At 46.4% G+C, this 27,969-nt stretch overlaps 1 protein-coding gene across 1 annotated transcript; it reads right to left on the bottom strand.

Annotated features, from left to right (window-relative positions):
* Positions 1–27,311, bottom strand: LOC128902765 (SKI family transcriptional corepressor 2-like). The gene is made up of 8 exons (XM_054186269.1): positions 25,080–27,311; positions 24,352–24,412; positions 23,958–24,032; positions 16,579–16,644; positions 16,082–16,180; positions 10,889–10,956; positions 2,102–2,166; positions 1–137 (listed from the first exon to the last, which is right to left on the bottom strand). The coding sequence occupies exons 1-7, from the start codon at positions 27,309–27,311 to the stop codon at positions 2,104–2,106; spliced, it is 2,664 nt and encodes an 887-aa protein (XP_054042244.1). The 3' UTR covers positions 1–137; positions 2,102–2,103.
* Positions 27,312–27,969: the final 658 nt, after the last annotated feature.

The following is a 27,969-nucleotide window of genomic DNA, read 5'->3' on the forward strand; positions in this document are numbered from 1 at the left end:
GGTTCAGAGGAACCTGATTTGTTTTGTTTGTTCTTTAAATTCCCAAGCCCTTCCGTTTTCTCAGTCTTTGTACAAGTCAGGTTTCTGAGCGGTGGCTTCTAACTTACAAGGTCACAGCTGCAAAAGATCCTGTGCTTCTAGGAATAAAAAAAAAAAAAAAAAAAAAGATAAAAGAGAGAAAACGTTACCGACGCTAAGCCCAAGTTTGAAATTTCTTTACTCACAGAACCGCAGCATTTATTTACAATCCTTGAAAAAGGGATGCACACGAGTCACCTGCTGCAGAAGCATCCTCTGAGAGTTTGCTCGTTACTTATCCGTAGAGTCATGTGGAAATACGTTAAAGATGAAGCGCAAACTGCAACCCACTGAAGTAGAGTTAAACACAACAAGACCCGCTGTGGAAAGGAACACAAAGCCCAACAAGGGTAGCAAAGGACTGCCGAGAAGCGCAGAGCGTTAACTGAGGGGTTGCTCTGCCAACGCGCGGGGTCTTTACCCCCTTGGTGTATCGCGTGGGTATGTACGTGCATACACCTTTCTTCTCGAGGCAACTCTTTTCCGCTTGCCGCGCTGAGAAGCTGAGATGGCTTCTGCACAATATGTTTGCGATTCTCTGCTTGACTGATTTAGCTTAGCAGTTAAGTAACAACTAATCTTTCAAAAGCGCTAGGGCCTACTTAGAGAAATCCCCCTTGTCTGCAGGGATGGTGTGCCACTGGAAACAAAACCAGCGTGAGAAACGCATCCATCCTTCACGCTCGCAGCAAATAAGCAGGCAAATGCTCGTAGCTGCGATGCCAGCACCTTCCTCGCGGGGCTTGGCAGCTGATGAGAACCCGATGCTGGGAACAAACGGTGCCGTTCATCTTGACGCCGCCATCCTCGGGCGGGCTTTTAGCGGAGAGCAGTGCTGTGGACAAGGCGCTCGGGGCAGGACCCGCTGCTTCTCATCTGGGGAGGCACACTGTTTTATTCCAGGATATTAAAATCACTGAATTTCTTTTAAATCAGTGCTCAGATTAATGTAGACTCAACTGGAAAACGCTGGCAGTCGGGAAGAAAGTACGCACAAGAGGGCAAAACAGACCAACTTGATGATTAGATTAATCTCCTTATCTCAGTAGGCAGAGCTCGAAACCACAGATACTGGTTATCTGGTTACTCTGTACTTAACTCCTAACGTTTTTAAGTATCTGATTCTTCCATGGCTCAGGTAACCTCCATCATCCATATTGTCAAACCCTTCTCACATGCCCCAGACTTTCTCTTGAATACTTTGTGCCTTACCGAGGTCTCTACAGATGAAGAGCTCGTTTTTCCTAACCCACCTGCTCCACCTCAGGGATTTTTTCAAGTGAATCCACAAGCCAGATTCTGCAGCATAACACAGTATCTGGGCTACCGCCTTTTTGCCTCTCTTGTCTCCGAGCCCTCATCATCTTGTTTTACCAGGAAAAAAAGAGAACGTCATTTAAACACGAAGGCTTTAGCACCTGAAACTGCCACCTCTCAGGCCACTGATAATGGAGACGGCGTTTCTTCTAACTGAACGCTTCTGAAAAACACTGCTGAAAAACCAACGTTTTAGGAAGGTGCTGCCCATGGGCAACAGAGTGATCAGCATCTGCAGGAGACTGAACCACAGAAGACAGTATTGATGTGGTTCTGGAAAGCTCCCAAAACACACTGCTCTTTCCTGGAGCTGAAGGAAGCTCCATTACGGGCAGAAAACCCCATCCCTACCTGCCCGTGTGTGAACTTTCACTGCATTGTGAACGCCAAGGTATTTCCCTCCTCCTGCTGAAGATATGTGACCTTGATGCCATCTTCCAGTGCCAGAGAAGAGAAGCACATGGTCAGGCCTGGATTCACCCAACGGTCAACTCTCAACACTATGTCCTACCCCGGCGAAGCCTTGTAATTCGTGCAACGTATCAGTTATGAGCTTTAAACCGTATCATACCACCTCCGCAGGCAGAGCTTTCAGACCCCAATCAGTAACAATCACGCAACGGAACGATTCTCTTAATTCTTGCCATGGCTGCGAAGAAAAACGGCCAGGTCAGGCAGAATAAAGTCTCTCCTTTCCCAAGCTCACCTTTAGCTTTTGCTGAGGTGCGCACCGAGCTTTTCTTTCCTGATCAAGCTTGCTGCATAGGGAATCTGCAATGACACAGAAACAAAGCCGCTGCTTTAAGCCAACGAAACATCCAAGCTGGAATCCCTGCAAAGGAAAGGTTCTGTTTGCCCCCTTCTATCATTTTAGGAAACAGTGCCTTAAATTAAAGGACTGAACTCTTTACAAAACAGCAAGAATGTTGAAGCGGAAATAAAATAAAAATAGGCCCGAATTAAAACACCAGCTAGATCTTAAAATCCAATGTCTGCTGATGTTTTGTTTATATCAGTTGCTGGCACAAATAAAGCCACCACCCATTTCTGCTACCTGAGAGATGACAAAAACCAGCTGCCTGTAACAGAGCAGGCACCAAACGCTCACCTCCATGCAGCCGAAATACAGCAGGTTGGGAGTACGAGACGACTTATATTTATATCACCATAATTAGGAAGTTCATAATAGTTATCTCTGACTTGCACCAATCTGAGGGAAGCCAATGAAGTGGAACAAATAATTAAAGAAAAACAGAGAACATCGGCGTATTAGGGAACACAGTTATATTTAGAAACAAAGTGGGATGATGTGCTCACCGGCTGCTGGGAATACACTATGGGGCCGCTCTTTTTCAATGCCAGGCCTTTAGAATGCAACAAAACTAAATTGCTCTGAGATTCCTCCATAGCTGGGAACCGAAGTGGCTACAAATTCATTATTCTTCTGCCTTTTGGAAGGACCGCTGGAGGAATTCAGGTTGGGATCAGAAAATCTATGTCCTTGCGCTCCCGGGTGCTGCTGCGCACTGAGGTGACCCCCTTCTGCCGTCAGGCACTCCAGAATATAGTCACAAATAATGTCAAATATGTTACCGCAAGCTGTCAAATAGGCTGGGCTGAAGGCAGGAGCAAGCACAAAGAGCAAAAGGAACAGAGAGTTCAAGTGTCCTGCCCCACGCACATAACAACACACCAGAAGCACGTGAATTTACATCCACATCCACTGACTATACATCTAACACACATTCTTGTGCATCCCTGTTTTGGTTTTAATTACGTTCCGCCCACAGTACGTGAGGACGTTCGTGTGAGTTGTGCTCAGCGTGTTTGTGGGCTGGTATAAAAAGTGCAGTATCCGCAGTGTCCTCTCTCTCCATCCCTGCCTGCCTTAATAAGGAAAAGTGCAGGGAAAGAGGAGAAAGAGGCACGTGCATCTCGGGAGCTAACCCTTTCATCTCGCGGGAAAGGAGGTCAATCTGATTGAAAGCAGCAGCAGCACCGGGAAGCAGCAGCGTCTGCAAAGATGAGCCGTCTGTCTGAGCAAAAAGCAGAAGCCTTTCACGGGGCCATGGTGCTTCTCCCGCTCCACAGCCCTGGGAATAGGGAAATACGTGTGCGTGAACTGGGAGGATCAAACCACTGATGACCTGAAAAGACCCAGGATCCAGGGGTTTGGTCTGACTACTCTTATAGCCCCTATCCTTTGTGGAAGCTGAAAGCTACCAGGAAGCTTGCTGCCGGATCCCCAAAAAACCAGAGCTCTACTCTCCACTGAGGCCTTGAACTGCCTCCCAGGGCACACGGTGTTTGCAAAGGCTGGAAAACTCCTCTCCGAACCGCAGCAGAGAGGAGTAAGCAAAGAAACCGTTTACCTGAGCACCCCTTTCAATGGTTTAGATACAAAAGGGAGCCACAAATTGCCTGAACAAGCACATTTCAGCTGAGACCCGTGATGCTTCACCAGCTGCTTTCTTCCTCTCTCCCACTCGCAACGGCCAACAGGCAACATCGGTTTGCATGGCCGCCAATTATATAGGACATCTCCCAAGCTGTACTGACCTAGATAATACAACGGGGTAAATTCCGTCAGAAATTAACTGTTCTTAATCCACTTCTCTGCTATATTTGGCACATCAGCGTCTTTTCCATGCGTGTTGGTTGTTCCATTCTCCTGCTAATAAATGAAACTGGGAGAGGTGGATGTTCAATAGGGAAATGACTGCTTTCTTCAGGAGTTAAGTGTCATCTTCTACTTGTGTCATTGGAAGAGCGTTTGATAACTCCAGTGCTGCGGTGGAATAGTATTTAGGGCTCTTTATGACAATACAGTCCCCCTTTTGTGCATCTATGATGACTGTCACGATGAAGATAGACTCAAGTGGGCATGAAGATCCAACATGTGGCCCTTACCAAAGCGCATATACCCCTGCCAGCAATAACAAAAATGCAAATGGTTGGGTTTAAAGTAGCAAGAAATCTGTTTCTTATGACTAAGTCTACATTAATAGGAAATACGTCGCAGTGGGAACAGATCTGTAGGGTGCAGGAAAAAGACTCACTGACCATATTGTATTTCTCTTGTGGTTTTGGTTTTTTTTTTTTCCCCTTCAGGCTAGCTCTACTCTGGTCCTGGATACTGATCACCCGCTCAGAGCTAGAGCTATGTCCATTCCTGAAACACATCCTCGTTTGCTTCATCCAGAAGGCGTCCAGTTTGCAAGCTCTGAGGCTGCTCCACAACGTGAACCAAAGCACAGACAAGCCGACAGGATTGGGGATTCATTTCTAAAGCGCGTATCTGATCCCCGCTACACTTGGACATCAAAGAAGCTTCTGTACACCATCCCCTTCTGGAGACTTCACCTTTGCATCCCATCTCTAGGTGGGACACACAATGATACATCACCCTGACTTCTGTTGCTTGAAGAGGGAATCTTCAGTGCCCCAAAGCACTATTATCCGATGTGTACCTACAGGTATTTAATTAAACAATTCTCGTTTCCAGAAAGTGCGCTTGAGACCTCAGTCAGAACATTGTCCAGCCAAGACAGCCCTTCCAAATGCAAAGCATATTTACACAGGGAAGGAGTAAGTTGTGCAGCTGAACTGCCACTGGAAAACTACAGTCTCTGCATGCATGGTGCTTCTGGATAGAACAACGCGTGGGATTAAGGAGAATAAAAAGCATGGACTGAGCCTTTGACAGCCGGAGGAGGAATGGAAATGCCAAGGGATTGCCCTAGAGCATGAGCCTCCGCTACTGCCTTGTGAAAGTACTTACAGCTGTGGGGGCTGCGTTCAGAGACTCTTCCCTCCCAGGTGGGCAGTGGCACGTGCTCAGGGCAGCGTACTGGTCTGCACGGGATGCAAGGCAAGGGAGAGTCACGGCTGGAGTACGCAGTCTCTCCCCGATGTATTTTTAAGTACTGGAGCACGCTAATACCATAAAAAAAGTGCACACAAGCAATAGCAGAGACTGGCTTGCGAGTCTCTGGTACACACGCATCCGTTTTTCATCAGAATTTCTGCAGATTCTAAAGAAAATTAAGCTTTTACTTCTGTTTTTAACAACCATTAATTCTACAGGGCATTCCTTTGTCTTTAACGTTTGAATTTTCTGGAGACAGAGGCACAGCTTCATCCCATTAACTCAAGGCATACCCAGACGTAGTGTCAAGATACAAGTTTTGCTCACCCGTCTTAAAAAAGCAGACAGTGGCAAACAAAATTCTGCTGAAAACAGTACTTGTCAGCTCACTTTTCTGTATACACTTAGGCATTGATACTTCGGCATCAAAAAGGCATATTCCCATTTTGCACCACTAAATCTGGAGAGGAACCACCAAAAATCAAACGAAGATAACAGGACGTATAGAAACAGACCTGCAGTGTCATCCCAACTGCTAAAGCACAGAAGAAGAAATTAATGAGAAAAAAAAAAATATAAACGTGTCTCTGGTTTGGGGAGGGCAAGGTAACGACATCTGCCTTGGGAGTCTGCAAGACACAGTAAACACGGAGTTCCAGAAATGCTCTTTTACCTGTTATTATCTGGGTGTCAGTGGACAAGCACTTCAGCACAAGATGCAGCTCAAGAAATCCAAGAGCCCTTCTGCTGAACCGGTGTTTGCCTCTAACATTCTTGTCAAGGTCAATCAATCTAGCTGGACCACTTGAAGCGGAGGACCAAAACAGAAATCCCAATAAAGCACTGCTATTTCCTATTTCCACTTTTCGAATACGGAGTGACAGACACGCAGTGACCAGCGTGTCCGCACACAAAAATGTGGATATTCCTTGTTTGCGTAATGAATACATTAGTCGTACAAAGCACCTACTTTCCATATACAACCTAAAATAGGAATTAAACCCTACTGGTGCTTTCTTTAATTACAGTAGGACCCAGAGGAACATGATCTCATACCTCTGAAGATCTACCAACATTACCACATGGCAGATTTTTTTCTTCTTTTAAACACTCCTTGTGAATCTTTAAAGATCAAGCTGAATGACAATGCAGAGATAGAAATCAGTTTTGCAGGTAGATAGTTCCTGATTTATTTTATTGCCTGCCTCTGAAGAACAGAGTTGATTCAAAGCAGCACTGAGAGCAGAAGGGCATCAAACATCAGAGGAGTTCCAGCTGGATCCAGTTCCAAGCTCTGAAGATTATCACCAGCCCAAAGTTAGGCTCGTGAGGAGGAATTCAGTTCAGGGGAGTATAAATAAATACAAAAATCCTAAACAAAACCACATCAACATTCTCCCCTTCAGCTGGAAAGGCAAGGGACTGCCTGAGTAATTCACATTTCTAACACACCTCAAAGACCTGCTGCCTTTTACTCCCATGCAAAATTAGTGGGATTGATCACTACATGATCCTAGTTATCTAAACCAGGGTGAGGAACACCACCATAGCTTTTCCCAATGGAGAGGTTACACCTGTGGCCAGCACTTCCCAGGAACCTACAAACTCCTTGTAAGGGACCCCTGAAAGGAAATTAAGAACAGCTAGCAGCAAATTTTAGCTCCTGCAAACAGGCATGGTGCCCTACTTCTCTATGGCAATGTTTTAGAAGGGTTCACAAAAATACCAAAGGCTAAAAAGCGTCCTGCTGGGAATGCTGCTTCTGATCTTTTTCTCCCACCGGGCAGCTAGGAAGAAAGTTCACGCTTTTAAAACGCGATCCACTAACACAGTTGCTCAGAAGACAATATCAGGCGGATAGAGAGCCTCAAGCAGGAGCTGACTCAGTACTTTGTTAAGCTGGCTGGGCTGTACTGACAGATGAATTCTGGTCAGACTGAACACAAATCGACAACTCTAAAGGCAGGTGGGCTCTTCTGAGGCCATACCACGTGTGCCATGTTAGAATTTACCCCAGCCTGCTGGGCAGCAACTTATTCTCAGCGGCCCTTTGAGTACAGCTTAATAAGAGAAGCCAGATGATCCATACCCAAATCCATATGTAAAAATCCATATTTTACCCATGACCTCCAAGTACACACACTGTACTTAACTGATCTAGGAGACAGCACTTTGAAGGAGGAAGAAGAGAAAAACTCATTCAGAGTTTGAGAATTTGAGATCCATTTTCTTGTTAAATATGACGATCAGTTGGTCGAGAGCTTGGCACAAACAGGTTGCGATACTTCCCGGCCGCCGCTCCAGACACTCTGACTGGCTCCTTTCTCAACAGAAATTGCTGATGACCACACATCGTCCCACTGCTCCAGCTACCTACCAAGCCAGGTCATACCGAAGAAGTCAACATCCGTGGCAGAGGATGTAACAGAACAGGACCCACCCCCCCATTTTCCCAATGATCTGAGCCTTAGTTCCTGACTTTCAGGAAGCCATAAAGTAATTTTTTTAAAGTCCGGAGCGGACAAAGCATTAAAATAAAAGCCCATTGATTAAACACTGCTTTAACTGAGGCTGTTAATGAGGACTATCAACCCCTGTCCCCGCCAGCCGCCGCGGGTGCAGTGCCGGCCGGGGAGCGGCAGAGGGCACCCGCAGCCCACGCCAGCCTGTGTCCCCCCAACCCCCCTCCGCGGCCCCGAGCTGTCACCCCACGCGTGGCCGTTCAGCATCACCGTCCGCATTGCAGTTTCACAATGTCACCCAAGAACTGGGAGAAAAAAGCGTTACGTTCAGTGTTCGGTACTGGCTGGGCACGAAGCACTACCTTTGAGCAGTCCTTTTCGTCTAACTGCCAAGTTACAGCGGGCATTCACGCTAGAAAGTATTCAAATATAATTATATTTGGTTAATTATTTCATGCTTAACTTCAGCTTGGTGTATTCCAGACACTTCTGACACATCAATTTATTTGAAAGTCTGACTACTCAGTTATGCAGCTTGAAAAATTCCATTTCAGGGTGAGTGAAAGCATCGTTGGGGCAGAACGTGGCCCCGGTACCCACTGTTACAAGAGATGCCCTAAAGATCATGCACAAGTCTTCAGGAAGGACTAATTTAAGTTAGTCCTTCAGCGGTGAGAAGGCCCAAAAGAAACTGACTCTGTGCATTTATATTGTTTGTAAAATTAAAAAAAAAAAAGCAATTAAGCCAAATTCCGGGGCTAGTTATACCAGTAAATTTAGAGTTTAATCCGATAAAGGTATACACTTATGAAGCTGTACGTAAAATTAAAATCTGAGTATGCATTAAACACTTAGGTTTTCCGCTTTGCGCTTCTATATCAAGAAGAAGATTAGGCGTGCGCAGCTCTGCTAAAGCAATAGTACGGTGTCCCAGGTATGTACAAACCAAAACAATCTACCCCTGTTAAAAAAAAAACCCAAACAACAACAACAAAAAAATCAAAGGTAACCATTATTTTTTGTGTATTCTGCACCAAAAGATTTAATTCATCCATGCCATAACCCGAGAAAGCCAAAGAAGTTCTATCCTTAAGCACATTCATCTCATTAATCTTAATTCTAGATACAACCATACAAAATCCGTTCACATTAATGAATTAAAGTAACTGCGGGGATGATCACGTTGAAAGTGATGACTCCATGTCAGTTATCGACCAAAACGGCAATGAAGGTTTCTGCACCCAGCTTCAAGACACACACTGGTTATTTGCAGCAGTCCCTCAGTTCTTCGTACGCAAATATCCTTTTATCGGTCCCAGGGATACGCAATCTAACTCACCGATATCGGGAGGGATACCCAAATGTGAGCAGAGACTTACTGATGATTTGACAACATTTCTATTTATAATAATTAAACTCAGGCAGCCACAGTCACTGAAGAGGTCCTAAATTGTTGGTGCAGTACATTAAATGACGAAACTAGTCTCTGTAAGTACATTCAGGCAGCTCTGTTTAATGATTAAATGACTATTAAGTCTTTCTGTAGCATACATCAGTAAGTGAAAAGGGTGTGAATTACACGATCATATTTCTTTTCCTGCCCAAGAAAAAGCACTACGCTGAACCTTGCGATTTCTCCCCTTCTCGTAAATCGGAAAAACCACCACAGCTGACTCACTGGAGGTCTGGGATATCCAGTTTCAGAAACAACTTCACAACCGGGCCGCAAAGCGAACGGCAGAGATGATCCGCTCTCTCCCTGGGAGGGAGAGTTTGTTAGCTGCAAGTTCAGCTGACACAAGAGCTAAAGGCTGAAGTGGTCTCACAAACACTGTGCTTAAATGTGTGTCAGCACAGGAATCAGACAAATCACCTGCCTGCAGTCCGAAGCACCAGGGGAAGTACTTTTCAGGATGACATCCCAATTACCATCACCCGTGACAATGCAATTCACAGATCAAGCCAAACTACCTGCCTGGCATCGGCAGACAAAGGGGAACACAGTAACAACTGGACACGATAAAGGAAAAGAGTGGAGAGCAGCAGCAAAAAATCTCCAAAGATATTCTGGACTTGAATTTCCTCCATGAACAACCTCCTTCAAGCACCCTCCATCTCTCATTGAAACCTCTGAAGTCAGCAGGAACAGGGAGCAGGAATGTTCGGCAGCTCTAAAAATAAGGCCGCTCCCGAACGCCTCTAAACATAGGAGCACAAGTTTGATAATCCTGGCCTTCAGCTTTATTTTCATGTCCTAACCCATCAGTTAGAAAATGACAGTACCAGAAGGCTGGACAATGCCTTCTCTGCACCGGGGTCTGTGACAAGCACAAGGAAAATTTAGATGCTGGAGCACAGGACTGATTCAGGTAAGTGGGGATATTTGGCAAGCCTGCCCCAAAAACGCCCTGCTGAATAATGTCAGGCCGATCACACAAAAAGCACGAGCAAAACAAGCATTAGCTGACAGCTTCCCATTCGTTACGATGCCCTGCTCTTAAAACCACACTAAGCAGTATTAAGTAAGGGCGAGTTTCACATACTCCACCCCTTGCTTGTACTGGATTAAGGATGTCAAGTTTTCAAAACAGCACCGTTGTACGCAATGACCTAGAGTTGCACGAACGCACATACACGCCAAATCCCTCCTGGTTTTAAAATAACAAGCAAGAAACCTGCACAGAACTGTGTTTTGGCAACTCGATCCTTTACTGCTGAGTTAAGCACTTCTTCTAGGGGCTGAAATTTGAAAAAAGACACATCCTAAGGTTTATTTACCAGTGAGAAGCTGGCCCCGCACCGATTCCCTACTGAAGGCTGAAACGCACGCCCTGGCAACTTGTACAAGGTAGAAACACGTAACTACTTCGGGTTTACTGATTCAGTCCTCACGTTTCTCTCTGAAGCAGCACCTCTCGGTGTTCAGTCAACACATTTCGTTCAGTTGAAACATGAAGACCCATCTGGTTACTGTACGAAAGTAAATCTCCAGGTAATTAGATTCTAATCCAGAGAACCGCATGCTTACGTCTTGCTAAGTATAAGGTAATATGAGCTCAGTAATAGTACATCCGCATGGCTCACAAAGGAAAAGTTCGAGGAGTGCATTTAAAAAACATAAAGAGACAGTTCGTAACATTTTTAGCAGAGAAGGCAAACTTACAATTTGTAGCTGCTGTACCATTTCTTCTCTGTATGCCAGTTCTCGCTTCATCTGATCTTGAAAATTATCTTAACGGGGGGGAAAAGAAGTAGATGCAGTAATTAAAACAGAGACCACACAGAATTAATATAAATCAAATTAAATCAAACCAAGTCACTACTGAGGAATCATGAAGCGCTACAAAGCCCTTCACCCAACTAAAAGGCACGCCTAACAAAAACTTCTTTTCTAGTAGGAGACACTGAAGACGACAGAAAAACTGCGGAAAAATCCGATTCAGCTGCTTCCCCAATTAGCAAATGTAGGCTGCTAAGTTTCTGACGCTAGCATTCATTCTCACAGTAATTTTCTCAATGGGCCAGACTCTGCAGTCATTAGTCAAACTTCTACCAACACTGAAGAGAAGAGCAAAACCTGCTCTTCTTTGCTTCGGCATAAATCTGTTGACATCAATAGGGATGTCCAATATGTGAGAACAGAAGGCGTTCAAGGATGCAGGGTTTGATTTGTAGTTTTGTAATGCAGCGCTGATGGCTTTGAACAAAACTCAGACTAAAGCTCCATAAACAGTGACGCGGAACTCAGAAGGGAAAAAAAGTCTTTGAAAGACAGATCCTAGAAAGCCGGGTTTCAGCACAGGCCAGCCTTCCTGCTCCAGCAGCTCCTCCTTCCCTTATTTTCCTCCTCAGTAACCATTTCAGACAAAACTTCATTTGGTAGAAGACTAACTACTAGTCTGTGTTCCATAATATTGCTGTTGGAGGTTATGCTGGATGCTGGGACACTAGCCCAGGACTCGGGAAGCCTGGGTTTGATACCTGCTCTACTGGACTCCATGCGTGTGTCTCTCCACGCCTCCTTTCATCACCACTAAAGCAGGAATAATAGCACTGCTTCATCTGCCAAGTGCATTGGGAGGATTAATGGATTAAATGACTGTGGGATACTTCGATAGCACGGTAATGGGAGTCACAGAAAACACCTGAATTGCAATGGAAAGATCTGAGACCGGGTGACAACGAGCGGCTCCTATTAATATTCTGTGTGTTGCCGCAGTGCTGGGAGCTCCCCTGCTCCCAAACCAGCCTCGCCACGACTTCTCAACCCCAAAAGCAGGAGGGCAGTGAGCAGCCATGGCATGATACAGTGGAGAGGAAGGATGTACCTCACCTATGGGGACAGGGGACGTGTCCCCATCAACTGTGGGCACAGGAAGGGGCTAGGAGAAAGTACAAGGGGGCAGGGCTCTGTCCTCCTCTTTCATACAAGACTTTTGCCCTCTCTGAATGATAAGCAAAAGTTGTTTAAAAGACAAGGAGGCACATTAGGGCAAGAAAATAGCAATGAAAAAAAGAAAGAGTGAGAAAATTTCTTAGGCTGAAACCATCAGGGTCCAGCACAGCCACACAGAAAAGGATATGATGACATTAACTTAATAAATTTCTTCAGATTTCAAGTAAACACTCACAGAATTTTTCAGCCTTTCCCCTCTACTCCAACTCGACCAGAAAAAAGCCGACAGAAATAAAGCAGGCTTGCAATTCCCCTCTTCCTAGCCCCAAAAATGCCATGCAGTATAAAAAGGTGACCACCTCCTGCCCTGGTCACTAAATGCTGATAGATCCGTGCTAGTTCCTCCAGTTTCACCCCGAGTAGATAACATGGAGAAATTTTCCTTCTCTCCTCAACACTTTCCTCTCGACTGCCTCCTTTGCAGGCTCATCACCTCTCAGAACAAATAGCTCAGAAATCTTGCTCAGTCCTGCACTGCAAATGTCCAAGCTCACAGTGGAAATGGGGTGTTAATGGTAAGGGTAGTGTTTTTTTTCCGTCAGCATTTAGCTGAGTCCGAACGCTTACAGACAAAGCCATGAGCAATACCCAAGAGAAAGGATATGAATATTTAAATAGTTCTCTTAACACAAAATTAAATACTTTAACTATCCAGACTAGGTCTCTGCCATTTTATTACCACGTTGTTAAATGCAGCAGGACAAAATGCGTGCTAAAGGTACAAACCAGCAAAGCGTTCCGGGAGAACATGCTGTCACCACACACAGGTGCCCATATTTCTATGAGCACAACAAATTTCTTTGATTTTCTTCCAGTGATCTGATCTTTTTTTGTTTTCTTCAAGCCATCTCTGCGTTGAGAGATTTTACAGGCAAAGGAAAACCTCATCGGCAGTTTTCAAGTACAATAGCAATATAAAAAATAAAGGTGCGAACAGCAGAGGTCTGCTCTTTTATAAATTATCACAGGCCACATTTCAAGCAGGTACAAGAAGCCAGAGAGAAGCGTGCAGCATAGTACTGCTAAACGAGCTTGCAAATAAGATAAGTTCTCATTTAAGAGCGATTTCCATGAAAAGAACATGGAAACCAAATCCTGTTTACACACAACACTGCACAGCGCTGCTGCGGGTGGTGGTTTGATGCTATTAATGTACAACGCCGTAAACATGCTCAGTTCCAAATGCAAGACCCGAAAAAAGGTGACTTTCAAGTCAACTCCCAGTAACCCGACAGGAGCATTTTCTAGAGAGACACAGTGCTGCCTTCCACATCTCACACACTGGCACCCTGCTCAAACAGGGATGAATTTTCTCCTTTTTAAAAAAGCTTGAGCAGACTTAGAAGTCAAAGGCTCCTCACTTACCCACAGATGGGGCAAAGCTGAGGGAGAACACCCCCCCCCGGACCCGTGGGGGTGAGAATTATCCTGGCAGTGTGTTCCCGTCCTCAGCAGCTTTAAGGATGGGACAGAGATCCAGCCCCCGTGGCCACTCAGCCCAAAGCTTCGAGCCAGACTGCGATATAAAGCCAGTAACCTGCCTGCTCTTCGCTCCCTCCTACGGCCTCAGGTGTCTCCAAGCCGTCATAAATCCATCAATACCATTTTAATTTTGCCTCCACCTTCCTTTAGATGGATCTCTCCCTATCCAACACCACCGCGGGCAGTTAGTAACTTGGGAAACCTGGCAAACCAAACATTTCCTAATATCTGACCTAAAGCAGCAGGCCCGTCCAGCAGCGAGAGCCTGGAACAGGCCTCATCTCTTTTTCTAGAACACATACTGCTCTGGAGCGCAAACCACACTTATCCTGGATTTTACACCTACTTGCTTTACAAAGACCCTTTTTCTTGTTTTATTATATGCGGAGGAGGGGTGTTTTTTTGGTAAATCTAAATCTGTAAATAGGTTTTACGGTCACTTGTACATGTTGTTTATAGCACATTATCTGTTTTCTATTTTAATCCTGAAGAAAATTGACCACTACTTTGCGGTACACTGAAACCACATATTTTTCAAGCCGGCATACACGGTCACCACTTCCTTGGTCGGCCGTACGTGTTCTTTTCTTTTATTTGAATTGTATTTCATGTGGTTTAATTGCAGTGTTTATTTACATGGCAATGACAGAGCATTAATTTTACTGCAGAAGAACAAAAGGATAAATGAGTGACCTGAATGGCAAAACTCCAAGATGCCATTTCGCCAATACCACACAGCAGTGTTTTGATCCACACAAATTATTTGAAAATTACCTCACTCCCAAACCCAAGTAATGACTGAATTTATACTGAAGGATGAGGTTATCCTCCTTTCATTAATATCTGTATCACCTCAGGCGGCTCTTCTCCTTTATTTATGAAGCTGTCTACATCTTTCGATACTTGAGATAAAGATGGAGTCATTCCCAGAGCCCTCACACTTTCTTGCTTCCCTGAATTTACTCTATACGATACTACAGAAAGGGGAAAAAATGTATTTTCTTTAAATAATAGGAAAATGCTGTCTGTGTTCCCACCTTTTCCTGCAATCCACGGAGGTGCAACATTCCTCAGCTTGAAGCCGTGGGTTTTGTTTGACAGACTTACTTCATGGGTACTGGCAATACTGGGTTTTGTCCCTGGAGTTTTTAATGAAGGAACTCGGAGGACTAACAAAACAGAGCGTGTCCAAACTCTTCGAGAAGCTATAACAATAAACCAGCACAAGGGCATTTTGCATTGAGGGCTGGTCAAACATTTCAGTCACGCAGGAGTTAAGAGAAGTTAGTATGCGGCAGAAGAGCCTGACAATTAGTCTGGGAAGGTTTTAATGTATCCGTCTTGGATTACTGCGAGTCAGGTAACTCCGTGGTGCACCATCCACATACAGTCTCTCAGGAAATCAAGGACAAAAACTGAAAGTCTTAAAAAGCAGAGTTTAAAAAAAACCTCACATCATCAACGTTAGGAAAACACTGAACGGAGATGCTGTCAGACCTCCTTTGGCCTTCATGAAGAAGCAAAAGGTGGGTGCAAACATGCTTTTTCCTTTAGGTTGCATTTCATACTGAACGGGGGGGGCTGTCTGGCCCCATGACAGCCAGGCATGGGGAAGCCTGCATGACAGTACTGATCTGTGTGGTGCTGTGTTAGAGACAAACAGAGAGCAATGGAGGTGCCCTCATCACTCCACGCTACATTCACTGCATGTTAGAGAGCCCTTACTGCGTCTTCTACCTTGTTCTGATCTATGTGGGATTTCTCCCGGAAGCATGCTTTCCCCTGCTGCTGCCAGGGTCATTCAAAAGACCTCCATCAATAGGTATTTTTCCGTATCCCTGTGCATGCAGTTCAACTTTCGGGCAGCTTCACGAAAACCCTACTAACTGTCCATTTTGTTTTCTTTTATTTAACACATGCCCAAGCACATTCCATTACCCCTGGGTAGCACCACGGTGCAAAGGCCATCTCAAACAGCCCACCTCAAGAGGAAAAATCCGAACGGGTCTCTCTACTTCTTAAACACAGGCCAAATCAATTCTCCAGCATTAGCCAGAACCACCTAAATATGACTAGGAAGTAGCCTGCCGTCAGAAGCCTCTAAGAAGCTGGTTAAGATCACCGCGATGATCTTAACACCCCAAGAAGCTCCAGACGTATTTCTGTCTACTCACTGTATTCAGTGTTATCAAAACCAGTAAAATACACACCAAAAATAGACATCCAGCTTCCTACTTCCCCTACAAAAAGACTTGCCCGGGCAGCCTGAAAAGCCACAGCAGAAGTGCCATCAAGCTCAGCAGAACCAAGTCAAAGAGTCTGGCAAAACAACTGAGAACATACCTCTCTCCCCTTTTAACAATATGACAACAACCACCCACCCACAAATAACACCAAAACCACAGATACGTGTCTTACTGAAGACTGGGAAAGACGCATTTCCTTTCAACACCTGGAATTCCTGTTCTAGTCTCCTCCGTAAGTCGATCTGTTCAAACAAAACCTTCTGGAGTTCCTCTAACAAAGAGAAAAGAAAAGTGGTTTTGCTAATCTGTATAAATAATTCTTGAAAGAACAGTTGCAGAGCAATTCATTACCATAAGACAAAATATTTTAGCAGTTATAAAAAAAAAAAAAAAAAGAAGTGTTGCATAGACCTACAATAGATTTTGTGCAGAAAGCCATGAATATAAATCAATGTAATATATTATTTTAAAGTATTATATTACAGTGTCATGTATTGATTGATATATATGCATTAATCTCAATTATATCCACCCAAAGGTCCATATATTATTCATATGTTACTTGACAAGCTTAAAATATGGTGCAGAACAAAAGTGCCCCCTATTATCCTCATATTCTATTAAAACAAAGAGCAGTTTCATAACGTAAGAGGCCCTTATTTATTTTACCTTTCCCCATGTTTTCTACATCCTTCTTCAGTGAATGAGGTGAATTGGTTTCTTGTGTGTGTTCGCCTTAAAAAATGAGAGAGAAGAAAGTTATTGATTTCCCGATGCTGCTTTTCATCAGTATTGTCCTTACTATGCAACTGCTTCAGAGAATCTAGAGTAAAAAGGAGAGAAAAAAATACAGAAAGAGTACAATGGAGGTTTATCTACAAATCTCTACGTGCGTAGCACAAATGTTTGCAGGACTTGGATTTGCTTTTAGTTTAGTAAAGCATCTCCCTACACCACGGCCTCCTGCAGACAAGACCCGATGTCTCCTCCGTACCTAGGAGCGTTCCTCTTGCACGTTGTCTGCCAAACTGATCCCTGCTTTCGCTCTAACCCTTCTTGAAGATGCTCTTACCACAGAACGACTAGACACAAGCTGAGAAAGGGGCAGAGCCTTCTCTCCAGTCTCATCTCCTCTCTTCACAACGGGAAGTCCATGCTATTTAGCCGGGCAGGACCCTGCTCCCAAATCCACAGGCAAAATCCTTTTAGCACCGGCCTCTCTGCCTTCATCAGCTCTTTAACTTTATCATCTTCTAGAGCTCTACGGCACGGGCGTGTTGTAACTGGATATCATTTATATCCAGCTGAGATAAAATTGACATTAGTGATATTTGCGTCTCAAGGATACACCTTGGAGGTCAACCAATTCACAGACTTCTGTCTTAGGTTGCTCACAGAACTTTTAATCATACAGTACTGACGAATTTTCTAGATAACAGAATTTGACTATTTCCATATATATGCATGCTACTTCTTTCACTCTTTTTCCTTTAGAAATAAAATAAAATAAATCTTCACAAGGTGTTACGTTCACCTGGATGACAGTTTGACTTAAATATGAGCCTTCTGACAGCAGATGTTATTTTCATTACCCTCTGGAACTGTGAAATTTTCCTCTAATTTCTCTGAACAGGGTTTTGAAACCAAAAGCCATGAAAAAATGTTTTTAAAAGAAAAAAAAATACCACTTTAGGGGAAATGAATGGGAGATTTTCTATTACTTACAGCTGAAATAGAAATGGAGTCTCAATAATTAAGAAAATATTTGGTAAATAACTAATTATTGAACTAATTGGACTAATTTTTGGTTTAGTCCAGCCAGTAAATACACATCATTAACTCCACTGAAGAGTAATCACAAGACATACATATATAAAGCTACTCGTGCGTTTATGTATTTGGAAGAAAGAATCATGGAGGAAAAACCTTGGGGTTTTTTTGAAAATAAAAAGCCATAGCACCGAATAGGTCACCCCACAACACATAAGACAGCAGCTACTTAAAAAACTCGTGCTGTCACCATGCATTTGATAGTAGGTCAGCACAACAAGGTAATTTTAAAGTTGAATCGGAAAGTCTTGTTTTATAGGCAGTCAGAAATCTTTTTTGCAAAACATTTATTTCTGTTTTTAAAAATCAATGCATTCTCATATCCAGTAAGCCTTGAAGTCATAGTATATGAAACACATCCAATAGCTATGCATTTTAGCATCCGCTAGCTCTTCCTTCCTTAAAAAAAAAACAAAAAAACCAACAAAAAACAACCACTCATTCAGGCATATACATTTACACAACTCTCATCTGGTGCCAGCAATTCCATTTTAAAAATCTGTTTATGTAACACAACGATTAAAAAAATCTTTTTTTTTTTTTTTTTTAATGTCATTTGATATAAACAAAGTATTTTCTACAGGTAAGTTGTCTCACCACGCTAAAAGAGCAAGCTTAAAAATCCATCACCTTTTGGGCAGTGGTTTGAGGAGTTTCCATAATGTAGAACGGCCTTTTTTTTTTAAGTGAACATAATTCTGTTTTAAACAGGATTGCTAATGAAGTATTTTGTCAGATAAATTAGAGTCCATAAAATCAAACAGAAGGAATTTAGGTTTGGGGAGGGTATTTACTGAATTATAAATACTAGTACATTTTCCAAATCAATTTCTTTCATTGAGGTATTCTTTTCCAAATGTTTTATGTGCAATTTTGAGGGATAACAGACTCACGGATGGAATGTAACTGGATTTTTCAAGGGCAAGGAAGAAAAAAGGGACGAGACTAGATCCTAGCACAGAGCATGGCGGCAACATAGCTCTTTCCCACTTGTTCAGTTGAGCTTTCAGGGCCATACGGTTGAGGCTGCCGACTCGCCTGGACTGAAAAAATGGCATCAAAAAGAAAATAAGGGCATGTAGCATGACGAATAACTTCTCCAGCACCTGCAGCCTCTCTAGTAAGCTACCGAAAAGGCTTATTAGAAAATCCCCCATCCTCGCCCCCGAAATAAGTAACGAACAGGATGGGAAAAGTGAAGGTATTTAAACGCAAAACCCAGCATATACGGTTTTGAAGAATAACTGCATTTTTAAACTGCTTTCTGATGTTCAAAAAAAACCCCTCGACGTTATTATTGTTAACGGTAGTAATAATCAGATGGGTTTCACCTTTCCGGTCCCCCTGAAAATGATAATCAGGAGCCTGCTCTTCTCCATTTTTCCGTACTTCCCAGAGGCCTCATCATGCGTTGTGTACTGTTCTACCTTAATTGAAAGGGAGGAGGTATTGAATATTTAACCAGCTTCCTTTCTCTTAAATGTTAATTAAAAGCTAAATAGGTGTTTAAAAACAAACAAACAGAAAGCCCAAAGAATTTTAATCAGTCTTAGAAAAAAATCGCTTCCCCTTCTAATAGCTCCGCCATAACTCTCTTGGGCCTTGTCTACACACAAACTTGTGGCAGCATTTAAACCAGCAGCACTGAAAGCTGCACAGCTCCCAGTACGGACACCTAGGTTTTCTTTAAAAAAAAAGGTCTATTTCAGTTTATTTAGAAAAATCAAACTATACCTCAACTGTCTATTGGCTAGGGGGGAAAGGGGATGAAGTATTCATAGCCAGTTTGCACTACCTCAGCTAAAGCTTTTGGTACCTCTGTTCTTCCCTATTAGCTCAGATGGACAGAGATCATTAATCTGGAATAAAGGTACATGGGTTGTATTTTACACAAATGGCTTTCTTAACCTGGAACGTGACCATCCACCCATGGAAGAAAGGAGAAATTATGGCTGTGAGTAGACACACCTCAAATCTTCCAACGCTCTGAAAACCTGAGGTCCCAATTTGTACATTGACACAACCGCAGCTCTTTTGATGCTGCCATTTTATCAGCTGTATGCCCACTGGAGTAGTTAAGATTTGAAGTTTTAATATAAGAAACAGAAACATTTCCAAATTTATTCTCCCCAAAATAAACGCATGTTGCCTTTGTTGTACAAAGCCAAACCAGACATAGCCAGGTTACCTCTTCACGCTGTGCCACCTCTGGCAATCTCCTGCAACCCTTTCTCGGTAAGCTCTCAAAGCTTCTCTTCAAACAGCAGCTAAAAATTTCCACGCTGGCCCAAACAACTTGGCTACGTCAATGGGCAACTGATTTGCCCAGAGCAGACCTCTGATGGACCAGGAATATCACTCAGCTCTCCTGACTCTCAGCCCCGCGCCTTGTCCCAATCTCATACTCTACAATTCTCACTACGTCTGCAGTGTTTGACCACATCAACCGAAACCATCCACCCGCCTGCGTCTCGGCGTCGGCCCTGTTATTCCTGGACGGTATTTAAATATCACCGAGCACACCCTGCAGCTCACTCCTAGCAGGTGAGCTTCACCGCCGTGATGCCTGCAGCATGGATAGTCCACCATAACTTAAACGTCCACCGGTATTTTTAGCTGCAGAGAACGCTGTCTGCAGACACTGAGACCGCAGCAGTGAAGATGTTGGAATCTTCTGGCTATAAATATATCCATTTTAAAAATATAGGCAGACGTGAACCGGCAGACTTTCAGATCTCCAAAAGCTCCATCTGTATTTGCTAGTAATTACTTGCTTTAAGACACGCACGGTTCTGGTGTATGTCCTGAAGAAATCCTACCCTTCCTGAAAATACTCATGCATCGTGCATATTCATGCTGCTTTTGGGGGGAATAATCAATAGGATAATCAGGACTTGGGAAAATACGCCTATTTTAGGAAACACAGTAAGCATCTTTTAAGTGCTTTCCTGTACTGGGGCTGATATACAAAATCTGGAGCTTCAAATGTTAAACCACTTAAAAAAACCAAACCCAGTTGTTTTAAACAAATAAAAAAGTTTGTTTTAAATTAAAACAAACTAGTTGTTATTTTTGCCTGGATTTTTTTCCTCATTTGTAACCTCCATTTAAAGTTTAAAACATGAACATCCCATTAAAAAACATCTGCGTCGAAGTACAAACGGATAAAGGAGAAAACAGCTTCAGGATTTCAAACCGAACGCTCAAAAACTGCGACTGACTTAAAAATATGAAATGTTTTAGAGAGGCAACAAATCAACTGGCTTTTGGTCTGAACCCTACGTGGACATTTAGGAAGTATTTTGTAATTTTAATCTAGAAGCATGAGGGATAGAAAATTTCTAATTCTTAGTTTGTTTGAAATGGGAGATTCTCACCAGATTCCAGAAGACGGGGCTTTAGAAAACAACAATACACCTAATATTGTGAGAATTGCAAAAAAAGAAAGAAATTCAACAACGTTCCACCCTCTTTTAATAATTCAGAGAGAGCTCCTTATCTATTAATATGCAGTGTTGACTCCACACCTGAAACTTCACCTCATCTTCCCGCATTTCAACTTTTAACTTCTTTGCTTTTTTGCAAACCCCTTCTGTAATTTTATTGTCATCAAATATTAGATTTTATGTTATTTAACTTCTGGATCCAATGCTTTACCCCTTATCCCGGTAAAGACTGCAATACTGTCCAGTCTGCTATACGTAACAAACGCCGGGCTGTTTTCAACCCTCTACAAGCTACCGTAAATCTACAGTAATTGCACCAATATTTGCAGAGTTATTCTGGGTATATATTTAAGACTAAATGAAAGAAGAATCTGCCTCACCGTTTGTCGCCTGAATTTTCCTGAAATGCCTGCCACACCGTCTTTTACAAATCACGAAAAACAAAAGTGGGGAAATCGTAACAAGATTTGAGAAGCTGACTTCTAGCTGTGATTAACACCCAGTTTTAGAGCTTCCCCCTTCTCATTAAAACAGACTAAAAAAAAAAAATCAGATTGGTTGGGGAGCAGCTTACAGACCTCAACTTCTCTTTTAAGAGATAACGCAGTATTTTCAAGGCAGCCTTGCGACGCTGTGCCAGACACACACAGCTCTCCTACCCTTCAACTCCAGCTGCTGAAGGAGGGTCAGGATGGCAAACCTCACCTTTCCCTCCGAAAATGGACCGGTTATTTAAGTTAGTCACAGTTACCTTTCAAAAGTGCCAGGGGAATTTGAGTAATTCCGAGCTTTTTCCGAGCACTGCCTGATAGAAAAGGAAAGGGGATTTTCGCCGACAGTTTATTGGCGACACAGGACAAACGGCTACGGGATCTTCAAGCCTGTATCTATTTCAGCCTTGGAAAGAGCTGCGCTTATTATGAATTTTTAAGTTCATTGACACATTGAGAATAAGAAGCAAACATACGCCCTTACAAGTGATCGTCTCTGGCACAGAAAATGCCGCTTTTGTTTTAAGACTCTCTTTACTCGGTTTAGTTGATAAATGCAAGTCCATCTCACATGGAGAGGAATTTCCAGGATCATTTCATCTTTCTTAATCTCATTAAGAAGGCATAGCTTTAAGTAACTCGTAAATGTATTAAGTATATTAAAGAAGAGCCAGAATACTCTGCAAAATGGTTTGACAACCAATCACAAAAGCACTGCGAACAGAACCCACTAATTCTGGGCAAGATTAAGAAGGCCCAATCCTACACAGACGTACCGATACGAATCCCTCTGAAGATAACGGGGCCGCTCTTGCTTAGAGAGCGCGCAGAAACCATCTCCAGAAACGAGCCCTTAAACATTTGGCATTTCTTTACAGTCCGTTCGTCTCAGATCCAGTCCCGAGACCTTCAGACACCCAGGTGCTGCTCCCAGTTTACTTACTATATTTAAGACTCTCCACAGAGTCGAAGCATGCAGGGTAGTACACAGCTCTGAAAACTAAAATTTACATTTAAATTTACCATGAAGGACTCATCGAGTGTCAATGAGTACAAATCATTTGGAGTTTCGGAGAAAGTGAGGAGCTACGAAATCTAAGTAAAAAGCAAAGTATCGCCATAATTTACTTTTAAAATGAGCACGGATAGTATCATTTTCTAAAAGACAAAAAAAAAATACGTATTTTTTCCAAAATAATCCGGCCACAGTGCAGGACACTGACTATGCACAGTGTACTGTGTTCCTAAAAATTGTCAAGTTCTTAAGGTTTACTTCCGCCTAGTATCACTGCTGTGCTCTCAGTGGTAATTATTTGAAAGTACAGAAGATAATTATGTGCTATCCACTGGTCCACAACCTCGATCCCTCAACCACAAAATTTACAAAAATCTACAGCGCCGACGCGTTTCTTCCTCGTCTACCACTGCTAAAGCAGCTTTTATTATTAAGTACGCCTAAAAAATACCCTTTGCAACGGGGTACATTTCCAAATGTTTGCGATCTTTCAATTGTTCTCTGCTATTATATAAGATTTCTATAAGATCCCATTTCTTCATTTCCACTCCTTGTACAACTCTCTCTCTCCCCGCTTGCTCTCTCTGTCTCATTTGACAGGCAAATTTGCAGACATTGCCTGAGGATAACAACCTCGTTTGACAGTCAATTAACCGTGAATAGTCAAAGCCAAGGCAGTTTGCATTACATAAATGGAAAATTAGATTCCTTTTTCCCAAGAAACAAAACCCTCTCCTTAAGACACTGCAATAGACAACTTAGTATCAAAACTTCTAATCACGTCTTTCCCAAACCCCTTGGAGACATTTAGCAATCAGTAAAAGGTGGTTTCATTTAATTTGTATAATGTAATTTTTGTAAATGTATTATACATTTTGTGTAGAGATCATTATCATGGAGATAATATAAATGTTGGCATAGATGTCATAAAACACCTTTAATGTCTTTCTGACAGATATTAAAAGCAATAAGCTGTGATCCTTTTTAATGGAAGGTTTCAAAGAGAACATTTCAATTATTGTCATTTTATGCTTTTCCAGCCTGTTTCATTGTGTAACCTGATACATTTCTGAAATTTCTGCTGAAATATGCCCAGCAATTAATAATCTTATTCCTATTAATGTCACTGCTTTCCACCTATTTGCATTTTTCGCAGTTGTATTTGCTTGGAATTGTTTTTATCTTTACCCTTGTACTAAATATTCAGACATTTGATTATGAATTTAAGTCTCTGTCTCTTTATCCTCTACCTTCTTCCGAGCCTACCTGCTATATCTCTCCAGAAGTCTCCTCCTGAAGGCTCTGAATCTGTGATGAAAAAATTATGCTCCTTGTTCTTATCTGAAATCCAAACAAAATGCAGCGCTTAAAACGCTTTCACCCGCAAGAAACCGCAAACCGAAATGAGTATCCGAATCCAGAAAAAAAGTAAATATATATTTGTATATTCGGCACGCACAGAGGCGCATTTTGGATGCGAATGAATATAATGCTAAATTACCACCATAGAGAGACTATTAGAATGTTTAATGGACTTTTTTAATTGAAATCACGGAAGTGATTTATTTTTGTTGAAAGCGAGCGACGGAGAGCGAGCCCGCGCCGCTCGCACGACTGCGAACTCCCACACCTCGCGGTGAGCGGGCAGATCCGTACTCACCCGAGAAGGTGTCCTCTTTCGTTGTCAAGATGACTTGATTACTCTCCTTGCTCTTCTGATTCTAGGAAAAAAAAAAAAAAGACAAACAAAAAAACGAAAGGAGGGAAACACAGAAGATCAGTATTGGAAACGGCTGGGAGCAGAGAGGCAGTCTCGGGCGGTTTATCAACAGCCAGGACAAGAAGCGCGCCCGGGGAAACAACATGGTGGGGAATCCCACTGTGGCGTCTTGCACAGCCACCTTTATGGAAGGATGCCCAAGATGGGGCCTGGATTCCTTTCTCCCATCTGGGACGAGGAGGTCAGGCCATCGAACGACACCCACCAATAAATCTGCCGTAGTTATTTTAAATGTCAGCCTCTGTGGCGGGCCCTCGGCCGCCATGTTGTAAAGCCGTGCCGCCATCGAAGTGGCTCACCACAGGGACAGGCACGCCGGGGGAACAGGCCCTCGCCCCCCTGGACCTGATTTTGAGGGAAAGATGAGGTGGGCCATGTCCAACCGTGGCCCACCAGGTCCAGCCTTGGCCTGTCACGCCGGCTGGGGACATGGCACCCGACATGGCGGGCGGGGGGGGCCCAGCACCTAACATGGCGGCCAGGGGGACCCAGGGAGTGACACGGCAGCACCGGGGCCTCAGCAGTCCATCTCCCCCCACCCAGGGGACCCCCTCCCACCCCAGGGGGGTGTCGGTTGCCGCGGGAAGGGACCTGAAGGTGCCATTTACATCTTTATAGGAGGGCTGCTCCTCCAGGGACGGGTGGTGCGCCGGGCTGCTGCCGCCGCTGCCTGCCCGGGGACCCCCGGGAGGCGGCTGCGGCGGGGCCTGACCCTCCCCGGGCTTCTCCTCAGCGGGCGGCCGGGGGAACTGGCCGGCGGCGGGGCGCTCTCGGCCGCCCTTCTCGGGCAGGCCCCGGGCGGGTGGGAAGCGGCCGCCGGCCGCCGAGGGGTCTCCGCCGCGGGGCTCTTCCTCGCCCTCCTCCTCCTCGTCCTCCTCCTCTTCCTCCTCCTCGGGGGGCTTGTGCCCCTCGACGTCCACCTCGGGCTCGTCCTCCTCCTCCTCGTCCTCCTCCTCCTCCTCGCTGCTGTCCTCGCTGGCGAAGCTGCAGCTGGTGCCGCCGGGGGAAAGGAGGCGGTGGGGGGGATGCGGCGGCGGCGGCGGCGGGGGGGGAAGAGGGTGCCGGTCACAACCCGCCTCCTCGGGAGGGGGCGGCGGCGGCGGCGGCAGCAGCAGCTGCAGCGGCGAGGCGGAGCGGGGCGGGCCGCCGCCGTGCAGCTTGGCCAGGCTCTCCGAGTCCTCCTTGCCACCCACCGGTCGGAAGGCGCTAGAATGGTGGTACCCCCCGCCGCCTCCTCCTCCTCCTCCTCCTCCTCCGCCGCCCGCTTTCCGCCCGGCCGCCGCCGCCTCCAGCAGATGCGGGTGGTGCGCGGGGACCCGCCCGCCGCCGCTGCCCCCCTCGGAGGCGGCGGGCGAGGCGGGCTCGGCGCCGCCGCCAGGGGGCGACTCGAAGAGCGGGTCCCGGGCGGCGGCAGCGGCGGGAGCGGGCGGGGGGGCGGCGGCGGCGGCGGGCGGCGTGCCCATCCCCGCCGTCCCCGCCTCGCCGCCGGGCTCCGAGAGGTCCAGGAAGGCCTGGCGCAACAGGCCCGCCCCGTCGCCCAACGAGCAGCCCAAAGCGCCGGGGGGTTGCGGTGGCGGCTGCAGGTAGGTGGGTACCGGAAGCCCCCCCGGTGTGCGGGGTGGCCAGAACATGCAGAAGGGCGGGTAGAAGGCGGCGTCTTTCCTGCCCGGCCAGAAGAGACCCGAGAGGCCGCTGCCCGCCGCCCCCCCGCCGGCCTTGTGTGCCGCCGCCCCGCCGAGGGCATCACCGCCGCCGCCGCCGTCCTCCTTCTTGTGGCAGAGGCCGAAGGCGGCGGCGGGGAAACCGTAGGGGTGCGGGAAGAGCCCCCCGCAGCCGGGGAACTTCTGGAGGACGCCGCCGAAGGAGCCCTTGCTGGGCACCGGGATGACGGGGTAGCTCCGCGGGCTCTTGCCGCCGTGAGCCGCCGCCACGGCCTCCTGCAGCTCCTCGTCTTCTTCGAAGCGCGGCCGCTTCTGGTGGTGGAGGTCGGGGGGCCCGGCCAGGAGGTGGGGGCTCAGTAACCCGCCGCCCACCACGGCGGCCGCCGCCTTCACCGAGCCCAGCGGGTGGGGGGCGGCGGCGGCGGGGGGGGCCGGCGGGGCGGGCGGCAGGGCCCGCTTGCGGCTGCCGCCGTTGAACATGGCCTTGACGTCCTCCCAGGCGAAGACCAGCTCGTCCTGGGGGCTCTTGTCGGTGAGCTTGAGGTGGCGGCGCCAGGAGTTGAAGTTGGCGGCGTCGGGCTGGGTGTACTTGGCGTCGGGGGTGCGGTGGGAGTGGAAGATGAACTTGTTGGGGGAGAAGTACATGCTGCAGTAGCTGCACTTGATGCACTTGGCCCGGGAGCTGTTGTAGCGGGCCGGGATGAAGCTCCCGCGACACCCCCAAGCGCACTCGTGGGACACGTCGAAGGCGAAGTTATCCGGCAGCTTAGGGGGCCGGTTCTCCCCCAAAAAGGACTTGCAGAGCCGTTCGGCTTCCCGCTTGGTGATCATCCCGCAGCGGCGGGAGGAGATGGGCATGGCCCCGGCCCGCCGCAGGATCTCCAGCTGCACCGGCGTGCACTGCACGCAGGTGATGCCCAGGGCCACCCGCCGGTTGTGGATCTCGTTGTAGCTGAAGTTCTTCAGGAGGGTGTTGGAGATCTGCGCCAGGCACAGCCGCTCCTGCCCGTCGATGACCAAGGAGACGATGGGGATGCCGTAGAGGATCACCTGCCCCACCTGGTTGGGCTTCATGGCGGCGTGGCCGGCCCTCGGCTGGTTCATGGGGTCCGGCGGGTAGGCGCTGGACGGGGAGGGCAGCAAGATGTCGGTGGGGCCGGGTAACGGGCTGGTCGCCATCGCCTCAGCGTCGGGGGGGCTGCTCTGCTCCAGCTGCGGGCGGGGAAGGGGGAGAGAGAAACAGCGCCGTCAGTCGGGGACCCCCTCGGGGACGGAGAGGGGGGAGACCCCCCCCTCGGGGATGGATGGCGAGACCCAGCGGGGATGGATTGGGGGAGACTCCCTCCGGGATGGATGGATGGATGGATGGATGGATGGAGAGACCCAGCGGGGATGGATGGGGAGAATCCCCCGGAATGGATGAGGGGGACCGAACGAGGATGGGGGAGTCCCCGCCGCAAGCACCCCACCGCCCCCCTCGAATCTCCCAGCGTGGGAATTTGCCACCCTTAGCGACCCACCCCACCCACCCCCCCCCCCCCAAAACCCACCCTGGCCTCGCCGGGGCAGCCTCCGCGCACCCCCGGTTCTCCGACGTGTGGAGCTGACGGTAAATGAGCAAACCGCCGCCTCCCCTGGTGGGAAGATGCTCGGACCTACGGGCAGTTCATCCCGAAACACGCCGCGGACACGCGGGTCTGTCCTTCCCGCTTCCCCGTCCTGGAAACCCGCCGCTGTCCCGGGAAGATGCTCCGCGGAGCTTCCGCGCCCACCAGCCGCGTTCCTCCCTCCGCACCCCGCAGGGACAGGCAAAGCGCGGAAGAGGGAATTAAAAATT

Source organism: Rissa tridactyla, chromosome Z (genome assembly GCF_028500815.1).
Source record: "Rissa tridactyla isolate bRisTri1 chromosome Z, bRisTri1.patW.cur.20221130, whole genome shotgun sequence".
In the NCBI taxonomy this organism is placed as follows: Eukaryota; Metazoa; Chordata; class Aves; order Charadriiformes; family Laridae; genus Rissa; species Rissa tridactyla.

What these genes read in the sequence shown, in the direction of transcription:
- LOC128902765 (XM_054186269.1), bottom strand. Translation starts at nt 27,311, where the DNA reads ATGGCGACCAGCCCGTTACCCGGCCCCACCGACATCTTGCTGCCCTCC. An exon ending in TGTAGAAAACATGGGGAAAG is followed by an intron (nt 16,181 to 16,578) that starts GTAAAATAAATA and finishes TCTCTTTGTTAG; the next exon opens with AGGAACTCCAGAAGGTTTTG. An exon ending in TGGTACAGCAGCTACAAATT is followed by an intron (nt 2,167 to 10,888) that starts GTAAGTTTGCCT and finishes GTGTCATTGCAG; the next exon opens with ATTCCCTATGCAGCAAGCTT.